This window comes from Heterocephalus glaber, unplaced genomic scaffold, assembly GCF_053883595.1.
Source record: "Heterocephalus glaber isolate CG9 unplaced genomic scaffold, H.glaber_assembly_v1.0 deba00001442, whole genome shotgun sequence".
Classification (NCBI taxonomy): domain Eukaryota; kingdom Metazoa; phylum Chordata; class Mammalia; order Rodentia; family Bathyergidae; genus Heterocephalus; species Heterocephalus glaber.
The window spans coordinates 49,463,685-49,481,154 of NW_028258296.1; the positions used below are offsets into that span (position 1 = coordinate 49,463,685).

A 17,470-nucleotide genomic window follows, 5' to 3' on the forward strand; every position below is an offset into this window, starting at 1 on the left:
CCGACTTGCCTGTCTGCAGCGGGCTGATTTGGTGTCTTCTGTGCGACTCAGGACCTCGGTAGGGTGTGCACAGACCTGCCTGTCTGCAATGGGGTGATTTGGCGTCTTTCGCGCGACTCAACTCTGCTCTTATTCTGAAATTCCCATTATGTGAATGTTAGTGTGTTTGATGGTGTCCCACAAATCTTTCAGACTCTGTTTACTTTTTAAAATTTCTTTTTCTGTTTCTCAAAACTAAACAGTATGAATTACACTATCTTTAGGTTTGTGGATTCTTTCCTTTACCTGCTCAAATCTGCTGTTGAGCCCCTCTAGTGAGTTTTTTATTTCAGTTATACCTTTCATTTCCAGAATTTCTCTTTGGCTCATTTTATAATTTTTGACTCTATTGATATTTCCTTTGTCTCAATGCTTTCCTTTAGTTCCTGAGACACGATTTTCTTCAGTTTTTTTTAAACATTTGAAGTAGCTGGTTTTAAATCTTGGTCTAGGAATTCCAATGTCTAGGCTTCCTTGGGGACAGTTTCTGTCAATTGCATTTTCTTCTTGTACGAGAGCCACACATTCTGGTTTCTTTACATGTCTTACTGTTTTATGTTGAAAACTAGACATTTAAAATAACATAATGTGATAGCTCTGGAAATGAAATTCTTCCCTATTTAGTGGTTTGTTGGTATTTCTGCTTGTTGTAGTTTTTTGACTTAAAAAAATCCAATAAAATTTGTATTCTTTGTTGGGAGTGCCAGCAAAGTTTCTACTTTGTAAGCTCAGTTAATGTTTCGATAGAAATATCTTGATATGGGCCGGGGATTTAGCTCAGTGGTTCTGGCATTGGCCTCAGAAGCACAAGGTGTCCCAAATTCGATCCCTGGTACCAAAAAAACCCAAACGAACTAGAAATATCTTGATATGCCTGGAATCAATAAATCTACCAATCTTTGCTAACAGGTTCTATGTATATATAAAGGCATCCTTTCAACACTCAGGGAGTTGACAACTCTGTGTTTCCTGCCAGTTTCTGCTTGTGTCAACTCTCAAGATCAGCCAGTATTGAGAGCTTAAGGGTTTCTTGTATTTTTCTTGAGTTTGTGCACAGTCACGTACATGTGTGTCCTTATGTATTTCTAGGAATAGTGAGAGTTTTTCAAAGCTCCTATGGATATCTCATATTTCAGCTTTCCATTTAAGGTTTTTGATTAGTCTTTTGTTTGCTCCAACTGTTACTGCTTCAGATTGCAGCAAAGTTGAAACACTAACTTACGTTTTTGACAAATGCTACCTTCTAGTCCCACAAACAGTGCTTGGGAAGGAGGCGTTTTGCCCCGAGTGAGCTCTCAGGTCATATACAGCCAGCTTCCTAAGTGAAGTCTTTCAGACAACAAGCAGATAAATAAAGGACAGTTATTCAGAAATAAAGCTTTGAAACTATTCCACTTTTCTTCTGTTCTGTTCGTTGGCTGCCAGGCTACACCAGAAATTTAGGATGTTGTTTTAAAAAAATAAGGTAGAGCTAGAGATCAGGAATGGAACCAGGGAAATTCAATAAACCACAGGTTGCTGAAAACCCATTTGTTAATTCTGAGTTATGAAAAAACAAATTCTGGTCATTTTACTAGTATTTTTATTACTTCTGTATGGAAGTGAAGTGTTAGCGCTCCTTATTCTGGTAGCTTTGCTTATATCACTGATCTTACTTTCTAAAGATATTTTTTAATTGTAAAAATTATGGTATAACAGAATACTAAACTCTGACCAATGTGAATTATTTTACTAATCTAGTATAAACCAACATAGTTCTTCACAAGAGCAATAAATACTTTTGTAGAGAGACAAAATTCACTCAGTTCTTTGTTATAAGTTATGATTAGACAATTTAAAGTTCTTTAGATTGTTGATTGCTAAAACTGGAGTAGAAGTCTGTTTCTCTCTTTTTTAGTATTATTTAAAGAATGAAACTAGAGTACACGTCTGGTTTTTTTAAAGAGTATTTAAATAAAATTTTTCAGTAAGTTGAAGGGAAGGACAAAGAAAGTCTACAATTGTGAACTTTTTTTGGAGGTATAAGTGAATTTTTATTGGAAAGGGAAGTTTTCAACTTAAACATCACCAAGTGAAGGTGAATAAGGAAACTCCTGTTGTCACAGATAGACATGACCTCCATCAAACATGATACAGGAGGCTTTTTAATTTGTGACACCCCCCCCCCCGAGCCCAGAGATACCAAGTGGTTTCCTATTCAGTCTAATACTTCTGGATTCCTACTAAAAAGGAACACAGCAGGAGGATTGAAAAGTTGCTTACTGAAAGGAAACCCCCAAAGAAGAGAAAGGGAGGGAATGTAGAAATGAAGAAGTTATGTAGAACACTCTTTAAATTGTAATTAACTACATTTTCATCTTATCTTTACAAAACACAGTCACTGCAGAACTGGTTCAGATTACTTAAATACCAATACATTTTTAGTCCTCTACACAAGTAATGGAAGTTACTTATGTTTATATGAGATGAAGCTATTAATACTTTTCTACAGCAGCAACTGCACATCAGGAAGGCCAAGACAAACACAAACCAAGGAATGGAGTTTTCCCAAAGCTATAGTGTGAAAAGACTAGAAATAGCTGCTTACATACACAGAACAGGTTTTGCTGTAGGAAATCCAAGTGAAGTAAGGAATGGAGATGTGTAAAAAGGTTTCTGGATGGGAAGAAGGATGATACCCTGTGTGTGCTTAGTTTTTGGCCCCTTCTGCTGCATCACATTCTTCTCTTGTGTTGTCTAATGTCCATAGTGTTGTCTCTGAGCAATGGCATCATGAAAGTGTTATCTTTGTAGGAGTCTTCATTCAGTGTATCAAGCTCTGCAGTGACCTCATCAAAACCTGTTTTAGCCAGCTTGCAGGCAAGCTCTGGGTTATTAAGGATCTCATAGTAAAATACAGATAAGTTAAGAGCCAGCCCCAGGTGGATTGGGTATGTGGGCTGTATCTCTTTTGTGCTTATATCAATTGCCTCTTGGTAAACTCCTTGGGAATTATCTATTGTTTGTTTTCAATCATCAGCACATACAACTTCAGCAAGGTATTGGAAGTAATCTCTCTTCATTTTCAGATAGAAAACCTTCTTCGCAATTCCACAACCATAGTACACATGGACTGTAACTCTGACTCCACTTTCTCCCAATAGTCCTTAATCAGCTGCAACTTCTGTTTGGAAGTGTTCGTTTTTTGCTGAATATTCCAGATGACCCTTCAGGCTGACTGGCAGCCCCCAACCATGTTCTTGTAAGCTTCTAAGAGCAGGTTGCACTCCTTGTTGGACAGCTTGCTGCCCTGCTTGGTCACCATCTTCAAGCAGGTGGCCATGTCATTGTAGCACTCAGCCTTGGCCTTCTGGATCAGTTTGATCTTCTCCATGGAACTGGTGGCTGAGAGGACTAGGGTTGAGAGTGAGGCAAGCTAGGGTTAGCTCTCACTGGGATCAAGAGGAGTCCGCTGCAATTGTGAACTTTTGAAGAAAGTTTCTAGTATCAAAAACATATGAATTCTGTCCTATATACTTGCCCATAATAATAGAAATTTCTGATCACTAAAGACTCAAATTCCCTTGAAATGATTTATTAAATCATTGTAATAGATGTTATATTTGATATGATAATATATTCCTTTTAATTTTGGATAGGCATAAATCCTTATCCAAAATTTATGCTGTGTATACTTGCCAGTAATAACAGAGATTCCTGATTACTAAAGACTCAAATTGCCTTGAGATGATTTATTAAATCCTTTACTAGTAACAGATACTATATTTGATAAGATAATATATTCCTTTTTATTTTTGGATAGTCATATACTGTGAAGACACCAACTAAACTACAAACACAGCAAAGAGAAGAAACGAATAAACCCATTGAAGAAAATAATAAAAAGAGAAAAATCTTTGAATTTGATGTTAATTCAGATAGTTCAGAAGCTACGGATCTTTGGGTAAAAATATTATAATCATTATTTGTTTGCATCACTTATTATTTGTCTACATTATTTCTTGATTTATATGTATATTATAGGTACATAGTATTTAACATTGCAATACTGAAATAAAGTTCTTCTGTAAAACAGAATCCTTATGCTTTTGCAGCATTTTAGAGAAATTGAGGCTCAAATAATTTCTCTCTGAATTTCAGAAAACATGGCATTTGAAAATACTTGATACAGCACAGTTGGCATATGAGAGGATTAATTATTCTGTTGTTTCTATCAGAGTTTTATAAAGGAGTTTTTATATCTGTTTTAAAAATAAAGGTAGGGCAAATATTTTAATCTTGCTACAGCCAAATCTGTTATTAATGGCTCCTCTGTTTTTTACATAGTCTATGTTATTTTGTTTTTTATAACTTATTGATTTATATTTATATCAAAGTATTGGTTGACAACTGTAATATTTCTATTACTCTTTCTAAGAGGAGTTCATATAGTAAGGACAGCATGTTAAATGAGAGTATTTATTCCAATATTATATGACTGTTTATTCCCTGTTCACACATATACCAGTATTTTTTGAAGGCATAATGATGAGTTATTGAGAATAATTAGACCTATTTAATTTAAAAACATTTAAAGATTGTTACACCAAATGGAGCAATGTGCCAAAAATTCTTAATGACATAATTCCAAGTAAGACCTTTAGATTTGTCATTTTTACATGAGATCTATAAGCTTCTTCACTGCTTTGGGAGCCTCTATTTTTATTTGTTCTGAAATAACAACGAGTTGAAGTCTCTTTTTCCCCCCATTAAGTTTATTTGTACATTTTAGGTATGAAATACAGTTACATACATCATTGGGATCTTGTACCATTACATGAGATTCTTAGTTCTTATTTTTCTCCCCTTCTCCTGACCTCCCTTCACCCCCTCCACCCTTCTCCATTTGCAAAGACTTTGTTTCCACTGTTTCCCCTTTCTCATATTTTTTATTTTCCCTTCTTTCTTTTACTTCACATCTCTCACCTCCCCTGCCCCCTTAGACCCTTTCTTTCTATTACACAATATCAATTATACATTTAAAAAATTACAATATCAAGATCTAGGAGACATTACCACAGATTTTACAGAATTTAAAAGGATATAGAAAGCATATTACAAAAATCTTTTTTGAAATAAATTTGACAACTTCTAAGAAGTACCTTGGAAGACAAATTACTGAAACTAACTCTGGAGGAAATATAAAATTTGAATAGCACCTATTAAAGAAAGTATATCCCTAGTTTGAAAACATACCTATATGACAACAACAGGCTCATATACATTTTAATTGATAAATTATATCAGACATTTAAAGCAGAAAACAGAAGGAACACTTCTTGCCTCATTTTAGGAACTCAACATTGTGCTAATCCTAAACCTGGATAAAGATAATAGAAGAAAAAACTATGAACATAGATAGAAATTTGTTTAACAAAATAAACTATTAAAAGTCAGATCTGGCAGTATTAAGAAAGTGGTTTTCTTATAGGGATGGCAGTGTTGGTTCAGCATTGGAAGATCCACCCCCAAAAGTCATTTTATTTATTTATTTTTTGTATATCCTTTCATTGGTACATTTTAGGTGTACAATATAATGACATTCATCATTGGAAATATGCACATTTACATACTATCTTGGTTCTTATTTTTTCCCCCTTCGCCTGCCCTCCCTTGAACCCCTCCATCCCTCCCCATTTACAAAGACTTTGTTTCCTTTTTTCATTTTCTCCTATTAATTCCATTCCCTTCTTTCCATTCCCCTCCCCCTCCCTCTTCCCCTTCCCTGTTGCCCCTTTTCTTCCTATTTCACATACCTTTTAGTCCTTAATTAAACTTTCAGTTTCTCACATTAGAGAAACTGTTCGGTATTTACACACGTGTTTCCTATTTTTTTCACTTAAGAGTATCACCTCAATGTGCATCCATTTTGCAATAAATATCTCTAATTTCTTGTTTTTGATGGCTGAATAGTACTCCATTTTATAAAAAGACACATTTTCTTTATCCAGTCTCCAGTTGATGGGCATTTGGGCTGTTTCCAAGTTTTAGCTATTGCAAACTGTGCTGCTATGAACATGGGTGAACATGTATCACTGTGGTTTGATACTTTTAATTCTTTGGGGAAGATACCCTACAGGAGAATAGCTGGGTCAAATGGGACTTCCAGTCCTAGTTCTTTGAGGTATCTTCATACTGATTTCCACAGTGGTTGCACCAGTCTACACTCCCACCAGCAGTGGAGCAGGGTTCCTCTTTCCCCACAGCCCCACCAGCATTTGTTACTGGTTGATTTCATGACAGCAGCCATTCTTTCTGGGGTGAGGTGGAATCTCAGTGTTGTTTTCATTTGCATCTCTTGAATGACCAGTGATGTTAAACATTTTTTCATGTGTTTATTTGCCATTTCTACTTCTTTGTCTGAGAAATGTCTGTTCATTGCAGATGCCCATTTTTGGATTGCGACTTTAAATTTGAGAGGTCTGATTTTTTAAAGTTCTTTATAGATTCGAGATAGTAGACCTTTGTCTGAGGGACCATTGGTGGAAATTTTTTCCCACATTGTGGGTTGTCTCTTCACACTGCTGGTAGTTTCTCTTGCTGTGCAGAAGCTTTTTAGTAAGAAGAGATCCCACTTGTTGATTGTTTGTGCTAGTTCACGGGAAACTGAGGGTTTTTTCATAAAGTCCTTTCCTACACCAATGAATTCAAGAGTTCTACCTAACCTCTGTTCCAGCCGGTTCAGCGTTTCTATTTTAATATTTAGATCTTTAATCCATTTCGATTTTAGTTTAGTACATGGTGAGAGAGATAGGTCTAGTTTTAGTCTGCGGCAAGTTGAAACCCAACTTCTCCAGCATCATTTATTAAAGAGGCAAAAGTCATCATTTTCACAGAGAAAAGGAAAAAGCCATATGATGCTGTCAGTTGTTGGAGAAAAAGTATTGGACTAAATTCTACAGCTGTTCATGGTAAAAGTTATCAGGAGACTAGAAGTAGAACAGAATCTTCTCAACAGATTAAAGACATGTACTCCATACTTCCAGTGAGAACGCCTTATATAAATGGAAAAGATACAATGCTTTCTCCCTGAGGTGGGGAACAAGAGCAGATATGCCTACTCTTCATCTGTCCATTGAACTTTGAAATATAGGCCCAAACTCAAATAGTCTGGCAATATAATGACACAATTAGGATAGGATTGGCAAGGTAGAAGTAAAATCTTTATATGTAGATGAAGTGGTCATCTACAGAGAAAATACTAAGAAATCTCTAGGAGCCCTTAGAATTTGTATTTGAATTTAGCAGGATTAGAAAACACAAGGTATATATAAAAATTCAGGTCTATGTATACTTGCTGTAAATGAAGAATTAGATAATGAAATTTAAAAGTTATGTATGAGTACAAAGGACCTAGAAAAGTAAAAAGAAAAAGAAGAAAACAGTGTGGGAAGACATTTAGTACCTAATTTTAAGACTTCCTCTAAAGCTATAGTAATCAAGGCAGTGTTGGTGTAAGGAAAGACATATAGATCCTTGGAATAAAACAGAATCTAGAAATAGAACCACACATATATGGTCCACTGAGTTTTGAAAGATTATTTAACATTAACATTTTATAGAACATAAACTCAATTCAAGAGCAGAGGAAAAGACAGTGTCTTCAGCAAATGGCACTAGAACACTTGGTATCTGTATATAAAAAATTAACCTCAACCCTTTATTTCCATACATAAAAATAACTTGAAAGGATCTATGAACCTAACTATGAAAGACTAAAAGTATAAAACTTTAAGAAGAAATTATAAAGGAAAATGTTTATGAATTTAGGGTAGGCAAGAATTTCCTAGGGTATAAAAAACATGATGTATAAAAGAAAAAAATTGATAAATGAGATTCCATCAAAATTTAGAACTTTAAATGACATCATTAAGAAGATGAAAAGTTAGTCCTTAAACAGACCATATTTATAATGCATATAACCTATGACCAGAATATGTAAAGAACTCTTACAGCTCACTAATAGACATCCCAATTAAAATGTAGACACAAGAAGATGATAAATAGCCAGACAGCAGAAGGAAAGGTGTGCATCACTAGAATCAGAAAAATGCTAATCAGAACAATAACAAGATTGAATTATACGCTCATTAGGGAGATGAAGTTAAAAGTTTTAAAAGAAGAAATGTCAGCTTAGGTGTGAACCAGTTAGAACTTTCTAATACTGCTAATGTGAATGTAAAATGATAAAACCATTTTGGAAAACAGTATAAAAATTTCTTGTATTACTGTTAAGAACCAACAGCCCTGTTCTTAAGTTTTTAGTTGAGAGGAATGAAAACATGTTCACAAGGGATTTGTACATACAAGTTGACTATCCCTTATCTGAAATTCTTGGGACTAGAGTGTTCCAGAATTTTGTTTGAAATCCACTTGATCAGCAAAGAGGATAGCTACTCCTGCTTTTTTTTTTTTTTTTTTCGGTTTCCTGTCACACAGATTATTGTTTTCCCCCTTTAACTTTCAGACTATGAGTTTCATTTTGCATTAAGTGTGTTTCTTGTATGCAGCATATTGTTGGATCTTGCTTCTTGACCCATTCTGTGAGTCTGTTTCTTTTGATTGGTGAATTGAGACCAGTAAAATTGATGGTTATAACTCATACATATATTGACTTATCGTTGTCATGACCTTTTCTGTTTGTTGGATTCACCCCTTTGCATTTAGTTTCTTGTTGCACCCAACAGATTCATTCTGCTGGGCTTCCTGGGGTTGTGATCCTCGTTGTCTTTTGCTAGGATATTGTCTAAAATTTTTTGGAGTGCTGGTTTGGTACTCATGAAGTTCCTAAGGTGCTCTTTGTCATGAAAGCATCTTTATTTCTCCATCAATTTTGAAAGATAGTTTTACAGGGTACATCAGTCTGGGTTGGAGGCTGTTTTCCTTTAGAGCTTGGAATACATCACTCCTACCTCTTCTTGCCTTGAGAGTTTGCATTGAGAAGTCTGCTGTGATTCTGATGGGCTTTCCTTTGTATGTGATTTGTTTCTTTTCTCTAACTGCTTGTAGAAATTTGTTCTTCTGTTGGGTTTCTGGAATCTTAACTATTATATGCCTATGTGTAGATATTTTTTTGATCAAGGCTATTTAGAGTCCTATATGCCTCCCTTATCTGTATGTCAAGTTCTTTTCCCCCGCTTGAGAAGTTTTCTGCCATCACTTCTGTGAACAGTTTTTTATGTCATCTGCACTCTCTTCTGTTTCGTCATTGACTCCAATCAGTCTTATGTTATTCTTTGCATCATCTAGCAGCTGCTGGATAGATTTCTTGTGGTCCCTTACAATTTTAAAGCAATTTTTCTTTTCCTGGTCACTAATTGCAATCTTATCTTCTGTATCTGAAATTCTGTCCTCACATTGGTTCATTCTGCTGCATAGACTTTCAGTGGAGTTTTTAATCTCCTGGAAATCTGTTTGCATCTGTTTTATGGATTCCATTTGTTTCCTATGTTGGGATTCCATCATGTTCCTCAACTTCTCTCTAGATTTATTAATCATGTCTTGCAGTATGAGCACAGTCACTGCTGTTATCTGAGAAATTATTTCTGATTTCATTTTTTCCAGATCCTCTTTTGTTGCCAGTTCAGGGAGTCCAGGTGGTTGAGTATCAGATTGTTCCATCTCATATCCCTTTGGGGTTGCTGTAGGTGATCTGGACATCTGGTTTTAAAACTTGTTTACATGTCTTCTCATTTCGATGGGGTGCAGTGGTGGGGTACTGCTGGCGCCCACGTGGCTCACCTCCTGTCTGCTGGCGGGGATGTACAGCAGCCCAGAAGCCTCTTCTTGTGTTTTGGGAGCATCTCCCCTCCTGTGTGCTGGCAGAGCCGGTATGGCGGCTCGGAAGCCTCCTCTTGTGGATAGGGAGTGGCTCACCTCCTGTGTGCTGAAGGCGGTGGTAAAGGCCACCTGGAAGCCTCCTCTTGTGGGCTGGGAGTGCCTCACCTCCTGTTTGCTGGCAGGGGTGGTATGGTGGACTGGAATCCTCCTCTTGTGGGCTGGGAACAGCTCACCTCCTGTGTGTTGGCTAGGGTCAGGTGAAGTCTTAAAACCCTATTTAATATTAGTTACCTTATACAGTCCTTACTTTTAGAACCCCTTTGTTTTATATGAGGTTGATTCAAAAATACAATGTTGAAGTTAAAAATTATTTCAGAAGACACATTGTCATTAATCCCTTCTTTTCAGTCAGCATTACTGGGGTACCCAAGTCAAATAAAGACATGACAAGAAAAGAAAATTACAACCAATATTTCTTATGAATTAGATGCAAAAATACTCAATAAAATGTTAGACAATTTACTCCAATAGCATTTTTTTTTGTATTTTTGGTACGAGGGATCGAACTCAGGACCTCTTGCTTGCCAAGCATGCCCTGTGCTGCTGAGCTACATCCCTGGCCCTCCAATAGCATATTAAAAAGGATTATTCACCATGACCAAGTGGGATCAATGACAGAAATGCAAGGGTGACTCAACATAAAATTCATCAATGTGTAATATGTTAATGGAATGAAGGAGAGAAACCACATGATCATCTCAATGCAGAAAAGGCACTTAGCAAAATATAATACCATTTTATGATATAAACTCTCAGAAAACTAGAAATAGGAGAGTTATCCCACATGATAGAGTACTGTATTTGTGAAAACTACCAGCTAATATTATATTCATTGGTTAAAAAAATGAAGACTTTTTCCTCTAAGATACAGAATGAGTCAGGATGCCCACTTTCACCAGTGCTATATTGAAAGTTTTAATTTGAGTTATTAGCTAAGAAAAACTAATGAAAGTCATGCAAATGAAAGAAGTAAAACTTTTTCTTCACAGACAACATGACTCTATACATAGGAAATTATGTAGACTACAAAAAAATTGTAAGAGCTTATAAATGAATATAGCAAAATTACAGAATACAAGATCACCACATAAAAACCAATTATGCTTCTATATACTATGAGCACCCTAAAATGGAAATTAAGGAAGCAATTTTATTTACTATAACTTCTAAAAGAATTACTTTGGAGCAAATTTGACCAAGGAAAAAAAAAGACTTGTATACTAAAAATTATAGAACACAGACAAGGAAAATTAAAGAAGAACTACATGAGTGGAAAGATATTCTGTATTCATGGATTGAAAGACTTAATGTTGTTACGATGTCAGTAATACCCAAAGCATTCTGGAGTCAATGCAATCCTTATAAAAAACCTAATAGGCTTTTTTATTTTTCCTGCAGAAATGGAAAAGTCAGTACTTCATGTGGAATTTACAAAAGGTCCCAATTGGATAAAATAAACTTGAAAAATAAGGATGAAGTCAGAGTATTCATAGTTCCTAACATTGATACTTAGTACAGAGCTAGTAATTAAAATAGTATGGTACTAGTATAAGTTCAGAAATGACCCCTCATATATAGAGCAATTGATTTTTGACAAGAGTCCCAATACCATTCAGTGAGAGAAAGGATAGTTTTTTCAACAAATTGTGCTAGGAAACCTGGATATCTACATAGAGAAGGATGAAGTTGAACCCTTACACTGTATTAACAAATTCTTGAAATGGAGCAAAGAACTGAACTTAAGCTAAAACTATAAAAAAATATAGAGAAAAAAGACATCAGAGAAATCAACAGGATACTGAACACATCAGTTTTGTGGATATTACATCAAAACCATAGGTAATAGAAAAAATAGGTAAATTGGACTTTATCAGAATTGTCATTCATCAGAGAACATTATCAAGACAGGAAAAAGACAAGCTACAGAATAGGAGGAAATATTTTCAAGTTGTTTATCTGACAAGAGAATATATGAGAACTGCAACTGAACCACAACAAACAACCCAGTTAAAAAATGGGCAAAGAAGGGCCGGGGATTTAGCTCAGTGGTTTCGCTGCTTGGGCTCAAGGACCTGAGTTCGATCCCCAATACCAAAAAAAAAAAAAAAAAATGGGCAAAGCAAAAACATACAGTCCTTTTAACAAATGGTGCTGGGAAAACTGACTATTCACATGCAGAAAATTTAATATAGACCCATATCTCTCACTTTGTACTAAAATAAAATGGATCAAAGATCTAAATGTTGCAATACAGACAATCTGCTGGCAGATAAAATAGGTAAAACTCTTGAAGTCATAAGCGTAGGCAAGGACTTTTTGAATAGAATCATAATTGCACAAAAATAGCACCAAGAATCAACAAATGGGATCATTAAATTAAAAAGCTTCTACATGGCAAAGGAAACAGCCAACAAAATGAGACAACCTACAGAATGGGAAAGTTTTGCCAGGTATTCCATAGAATAGCAGCCACAACAGCACAACTAAAGATACTCAGGAAAGTGGACTTCTAGAACTGCTTCAGAAACTGTGGTGGGCTATGTTTGAAGCGAGAGAAATAAATGGCAATGAATCTTTTATTATAATAATTTTTAAAAAATTAAATATTCATTTTATTGTTTGATCACATCACATATATATTAAATTTTGCTTATCCGTTCATCTGTTGGTGGGGTTGCTTCCGTGTTTTAACTATTGTGAATAATACTGTTATGAATACAAGTGTAGAATTATCTCTTCAAGACTATTTTCATTTTTGGGGGGTGTATATCCAGAAGTAGAATTTCCAGATCATAGTCAATATTATAAGTTTAAGAGGATTATAAATGCTTATTATGAGGTCTAATTGTGAGTTGACTAAGCAGAATGGGGAAAGGGGAAAGGAAGGGAGTGTGTTAGTATAAAGACTGACACTGAGGTAGAAATCTGTAGGAAAGTACTATTCCTTATATACTTATTTTTCACATAACTTGTCAGGAATATAGTAATCAAAAATCCAGGTTTTCTTTTGGCTGATTGAAGATTTATTTTTAAATTTTCTTTCTTTGGTTTTCCCTCCATCTTTCTCTTTCTTTTCTCTTTCCTTTCTCCACTCTTCTCTTTCCTGCCTTATTTTACTCTGTATTCTCTTCATATGTAATATGTTGTTGAAATTTTAATAATATGTAATGAGGGAGCCTCAAAGTTATATTTTTGTATTTTTCTCTAGAGCATGGTTTCTGAGGAAGACACGCTGAACAAACTGTACAAAAATAATAATCCACCTGCTTCTCATCTTTGTGTCAGAACACCAAAAAAGGTAGATTTTAAATTATATTTCAGAAAAAAATTTAAACCTTGACTTTTTACACAAACATTGAAAATACTTTGATTTTGTTTTATTTTGTATTCAGGCTCCTTCGTCTCTAACAACTCCTGGATCTGTGAGAAAAATGCAAGATGACCGTTGGGCTGTAGTTGCTAAAATGGACAGGAAAAAAAAACTAAAGGAAGCAGTAAAGTTATTTGTTTAAGAAAATCAGTGTGATAATGGACCCTAATAACATCAAATTAATAGTTAATTTTTTTTATTTTCCAACGAGTCAAACTTTACTTGGAAATTGAGACTTAAAAAATTGCATAAAAATTTTGTATTTTTTATATTATTATATTTTGGCCCGAATGTGAAATAGCTGTATATTATCTGAAAACTTGTTATTATATTCAGATAATTATACAACTATATTTTGTTACTTTTTCCTGTACTAATATTATGTTTTCAGATTTTTAGTTTTGAACACTAGAAATGTGTAATTGAGATTTATTCTTTATTCATTATTAAAATTTTTTGAATGCAAAAAATGCTTTATGTTGACTCTGTGAGGATACTTGAATAACTAAATCATAATTTTAAGAATAGTATTTTTTAAATCGCAAGAGTGTATTAGTGGAGTTTTACATTTCTCAAGCAGTTTTTATTGCTGTATTCATGAAATTTTCAGATGGTTTTTTTGTGGCAGGAAAGAAGTTTATAGCCATATAACTTTCTGAAATGAATTATGCAAATATCTATTGAGTGTCTACTAAGAGTTAACTACAATTCTAGATACTGGGGATATAACAGTGAACAGAAAGGAAAATAAACCCTCTTTTCCTCGAGTTTACATTCTGGTAAGGATAACCAAAACATCCAGTATTTTAGCTAATGATAATTACTACGAAGAAAAAAAGGAAATATTATTAGAGGATATAAAAGAGGTTGACATTTTAGGTAGGGTAGTCCTCACTTAAATGATGTTTGAGTGAAGATTTGATGAAAATAACAAGCGTGCCTAAGACTGTCAGGAGGGAAGAATATTCCTGGCAGAAAGAACAGAAAATACAAAGACCCAGGGGTGAGAATATGCTTAAAGAATCTGGGGAGCATCAAAGAAGTCAGTGTGGCTGGAGGGTAGTGAGCAAAAAAGGAGAGTAGAAGAAAGAGAAGGCCTGAGAGTTAAATTTGAGCAGGCAGATTATGTGGAGGTGTAGGTCACTAATAAGAAATTTGGTTTATCTCTGATTAAGATGTGAAATTATTAGATGACTCTGAACAAAGAAGTGCCACGAACTAACATGTTTTAAAGAGGATCTTTCTGGCTGTTAAAATAGGGAAAACCGATTATTTTAGTAATGCATATGAGAGATGGTAGTGGCTTGAATAAGGATGAGAACAGCAGGAGATAAAATTGTCAACTTTAGATCTACAGTACAGTAAAACCTTGGATTGCAAGTAACTTATTCTGTGAGTGTTCCACAAGATGAGCAAACATTTCTAATGAATTTTAACTTGGTAAATATGTCTTAGAATATGAGTAGTACATGATGCCGAATGTCACGTGATCTCTTTCTCTTTCTCTTTCTCCTCTCTGTCTCTCTCTCTCTGGGATTGTGGGTAATCATCTCCCAAAAGCAAGAGGTTATGGAGGACATGATGAGGAGAAAAAGGTGGAGGAATCCCTTACTTCAGATTAAATTAGGGAGATGTGTAAAATGTGAGAAATAGTGCAAACTTTTGTAGAAAAGCACCACCCAAATATGGCTGTAGCAGTGTGAGCAATGAATCTGTTTAATGACAATGCAATGTCACATTTCACGAAATCCTCAAAAGGAGGCAAAGGGATTGTCATTGGATAGGTTCCTTGTTAAAGTTGCATGAAAAGAAAGATTCCATTGAGCCAACAAATAGCAGTGATTCCATTAGTAGTGATACTGAAAGTCTTCCTACATAATAATCCTCCTCTCTTGTCTCCTTCACACCTGCCATGAAGGTTTTCAAAGCTAAGTGCAGAATAATTTATTTTTCTTTATGTTTTGTATTTTCTTTATTATTTTATATTACAGAATTGTAGTCATCTTTTTGTATTTTTGGGTTGTGGAATGAATCATCTGAATTTTCATTATTTTGGGGGAAATTTGCTTTGATATACAAGTGCTTTGGATTACAGGGATATTTCTAGAATGAATTATGCTCACAAACCAAGGTTTTACAATATTTTGAAGATTAGATGGGTTATGAGAGAAAGACAGTGGACCAAGAATAACTTCAATATTTTTGGCCTGAGCAATGGAGTTTTGCACGTCACATTTAAAATATCCATCATAGATCCAAATAGAGATGATGAATAGAGTTAAAGAGGTACAAACTAGTGCTATAATTTTGGGAATCACTAGCATATTTAAAGCTATCAGACTGGATGAAAACACTGACAGTTTTAGGAGTAAGTGTATCTAGAAAAGAGAAAAGTTCAGAGAGATGAGAAGGAGCCATCAAAAGATTACCCAGAGTGGTAGTAGGAAAACTTGAACTGTAGTTTCCTGAAGTGAAGTATTTCAAAGAGGAGGGAGTGATAAATTGTGTTAAATGCTGCTCAAAAATAAAACAGATTAGTGTGTTATTAATGTGAAGGACATGGGCTTTGTATTCATTTTAGTGAAGTAGAGTTTGATTGGAGGCTTTAAAAAAAGAATGGGGGAGAGAAAGTTGAGAGAGCTATAACATCAGGTATAAGAACTCAATAAGTTATATATATATATATATTGCATTAAATTCTTTTATTGGTACATTGTAGGTATACAACACAATTACATTTCTCATTGGGAATTGTACCTTTACATAATGCATCTTGGTTCTTATTTTTTCCCCATTCCTAGCCCTCCCTTCACGCCCTCCACCCTTCCCTATTTACAAAGACTTTATTTCCATTTTTTCCATTTCTCATCATTTTTCCTTTCCCTTCTTTCCTTTCCCATGCCCCTCCCACTACCCCTACCCCTTTGGACCTTTTATTCCTATTTTACATTGTCGATTATTCATTCTAATAATTGGTACATTTTAGGTATACAATATAATGACATTCATCATTGGAGATTTGCACCTTTACATAATCTCTCTTGGTTCTTGTTTTTCACCCTTGCCCAGCCCTCCCTTCAACCCCTCCAGCTCTCCCTATTTACAAAAATTTTGTTCCTATTTTTCCATTTTCTCATATTAATCCCATTTCCTTCTATCCTTTCCCCTAGCCCTCCCACTTCCTTCCCCTTTGCCCCTTTTCTTCCTATTTCACATGACCTATTATACATTTAGTTATTATTTACACTTTCAGTTTCTCACACCAGAGAAACTATTCAGTATTTACACATCTGTGTCCTATTTATTTCACTTAAGAGTATTGTCTCAATGTGCATCCACTTAGCTCTAAATGTCTCCTAATGTCTCATTTTTTATGGCTGAGTAGTACTGCATTTTATAAAAAAACCACATTTTCTTTATCCAGTCTCCAGTTGATGGGCATTTGGGCCGTTTCCAAGTTTTAGCTATTACGAACTGCGCTGCTATGAACATGGGTGCACATATATCATTGTGGTATGATTCTTTTAATTCTTTGGGGAAGATCCCCAGCAGTGGAATAGCGGGGTCAAATGGGATTTCCAGTCCTAGTTCTTTGAGGTATCTCCATACTGCTTTCCACAGTGGTTGCACCAGTCTACACTCCCACCAGCAGTGGAGCAGGGTTCCTTTTTCCCCACAGCCCCACCAGCATTTGTTATTGGTTGATTTCATGATAGCAGCCATTCTTTCTGGAGTGAAGTGGAATCTCAGCGTTGTTTTCATTTGCATCTCTCGAATGACCAGTGATGTTGAACATTTTTTCATGTATTTATTTGCTATTTCTACTTCTTTGTGTGAGAAATGTCTGTTCATTTCAGATGCCCATTTTTGGATTGGGTCTTTAAATTTGGGAGGTCTGATCTTTCTAAGTTCTTTATAGATTCGAGATAGTAGACCTTTGTCTGAGGAAGAGCAGGTGAAGATTTTTTCCCACATTGTGGATTGTCTCTTCACACTGCTGGTGGTTTCTCTTGCTGTGCAGAAGCTTTTTAATAAGAAGAGATCCTATTTGTTGATTGTTTGTGCTAGTTCACGGGCAACTGAGGTTTTGTTCATAAAATCTTTTCCTACACCTATGTCTTCAAGGGTTCTACCTAACCTCTGTTCCAACTGGTTCAGAGTTTCTATTTTAATATTTAGATC

The 17,470-nt window shown here is 35.2% G+C and overlaps 1 protein-coding gene and 1 pseudogene across 11 annotated transcripts in view; one reads left to right on the forward strand and one right to left on the reverse strand.

The window, feature by feature from the left end:
* The window catches only part of Sycp1 (synaptonemal complex protein 1), a 161,937-nt gene extending 148,189 nt beyond the window's left edge, over nt 1-13,748 (forward strand). For 3 of the 11 annotated variants that reach the window (XM_087213296.1, XM_087213297.1, XM_013075607.3), the window contains 3 exons: nt 3,842-3,982; nt 13,127-13,216; nt 13,311-13,747. In XM_087213296.1, coding sequence (XP_087069422.1) covers nt 3,842-3,982; nt 13,127-13,216; nt 13,311-13,430 — 351 coding nt within the window. In that variant the 3' untranslated portion in view covers nt 13,431-13,747. Of the gene's footprint in view, nt 1-3,841; nt 3,983-4,179; nt 4,298-13,126; nt 13,217-13,310 lie in introns of all 11 variants that reach the window. The other 8 variants (XM_087213300.1, XM_021265737.2, XR_002397970.2 and 5 more) reach the window with 7 other exon arrangements.
* Nucleotides 2,636-3,596, reverse strand: LOC101720201 (14-3-3 protein theta pseudogene; annotated as a pseudogene).
* Nucleotides 13,749-17,470: the final 3,722 nt, after the last annotated feature.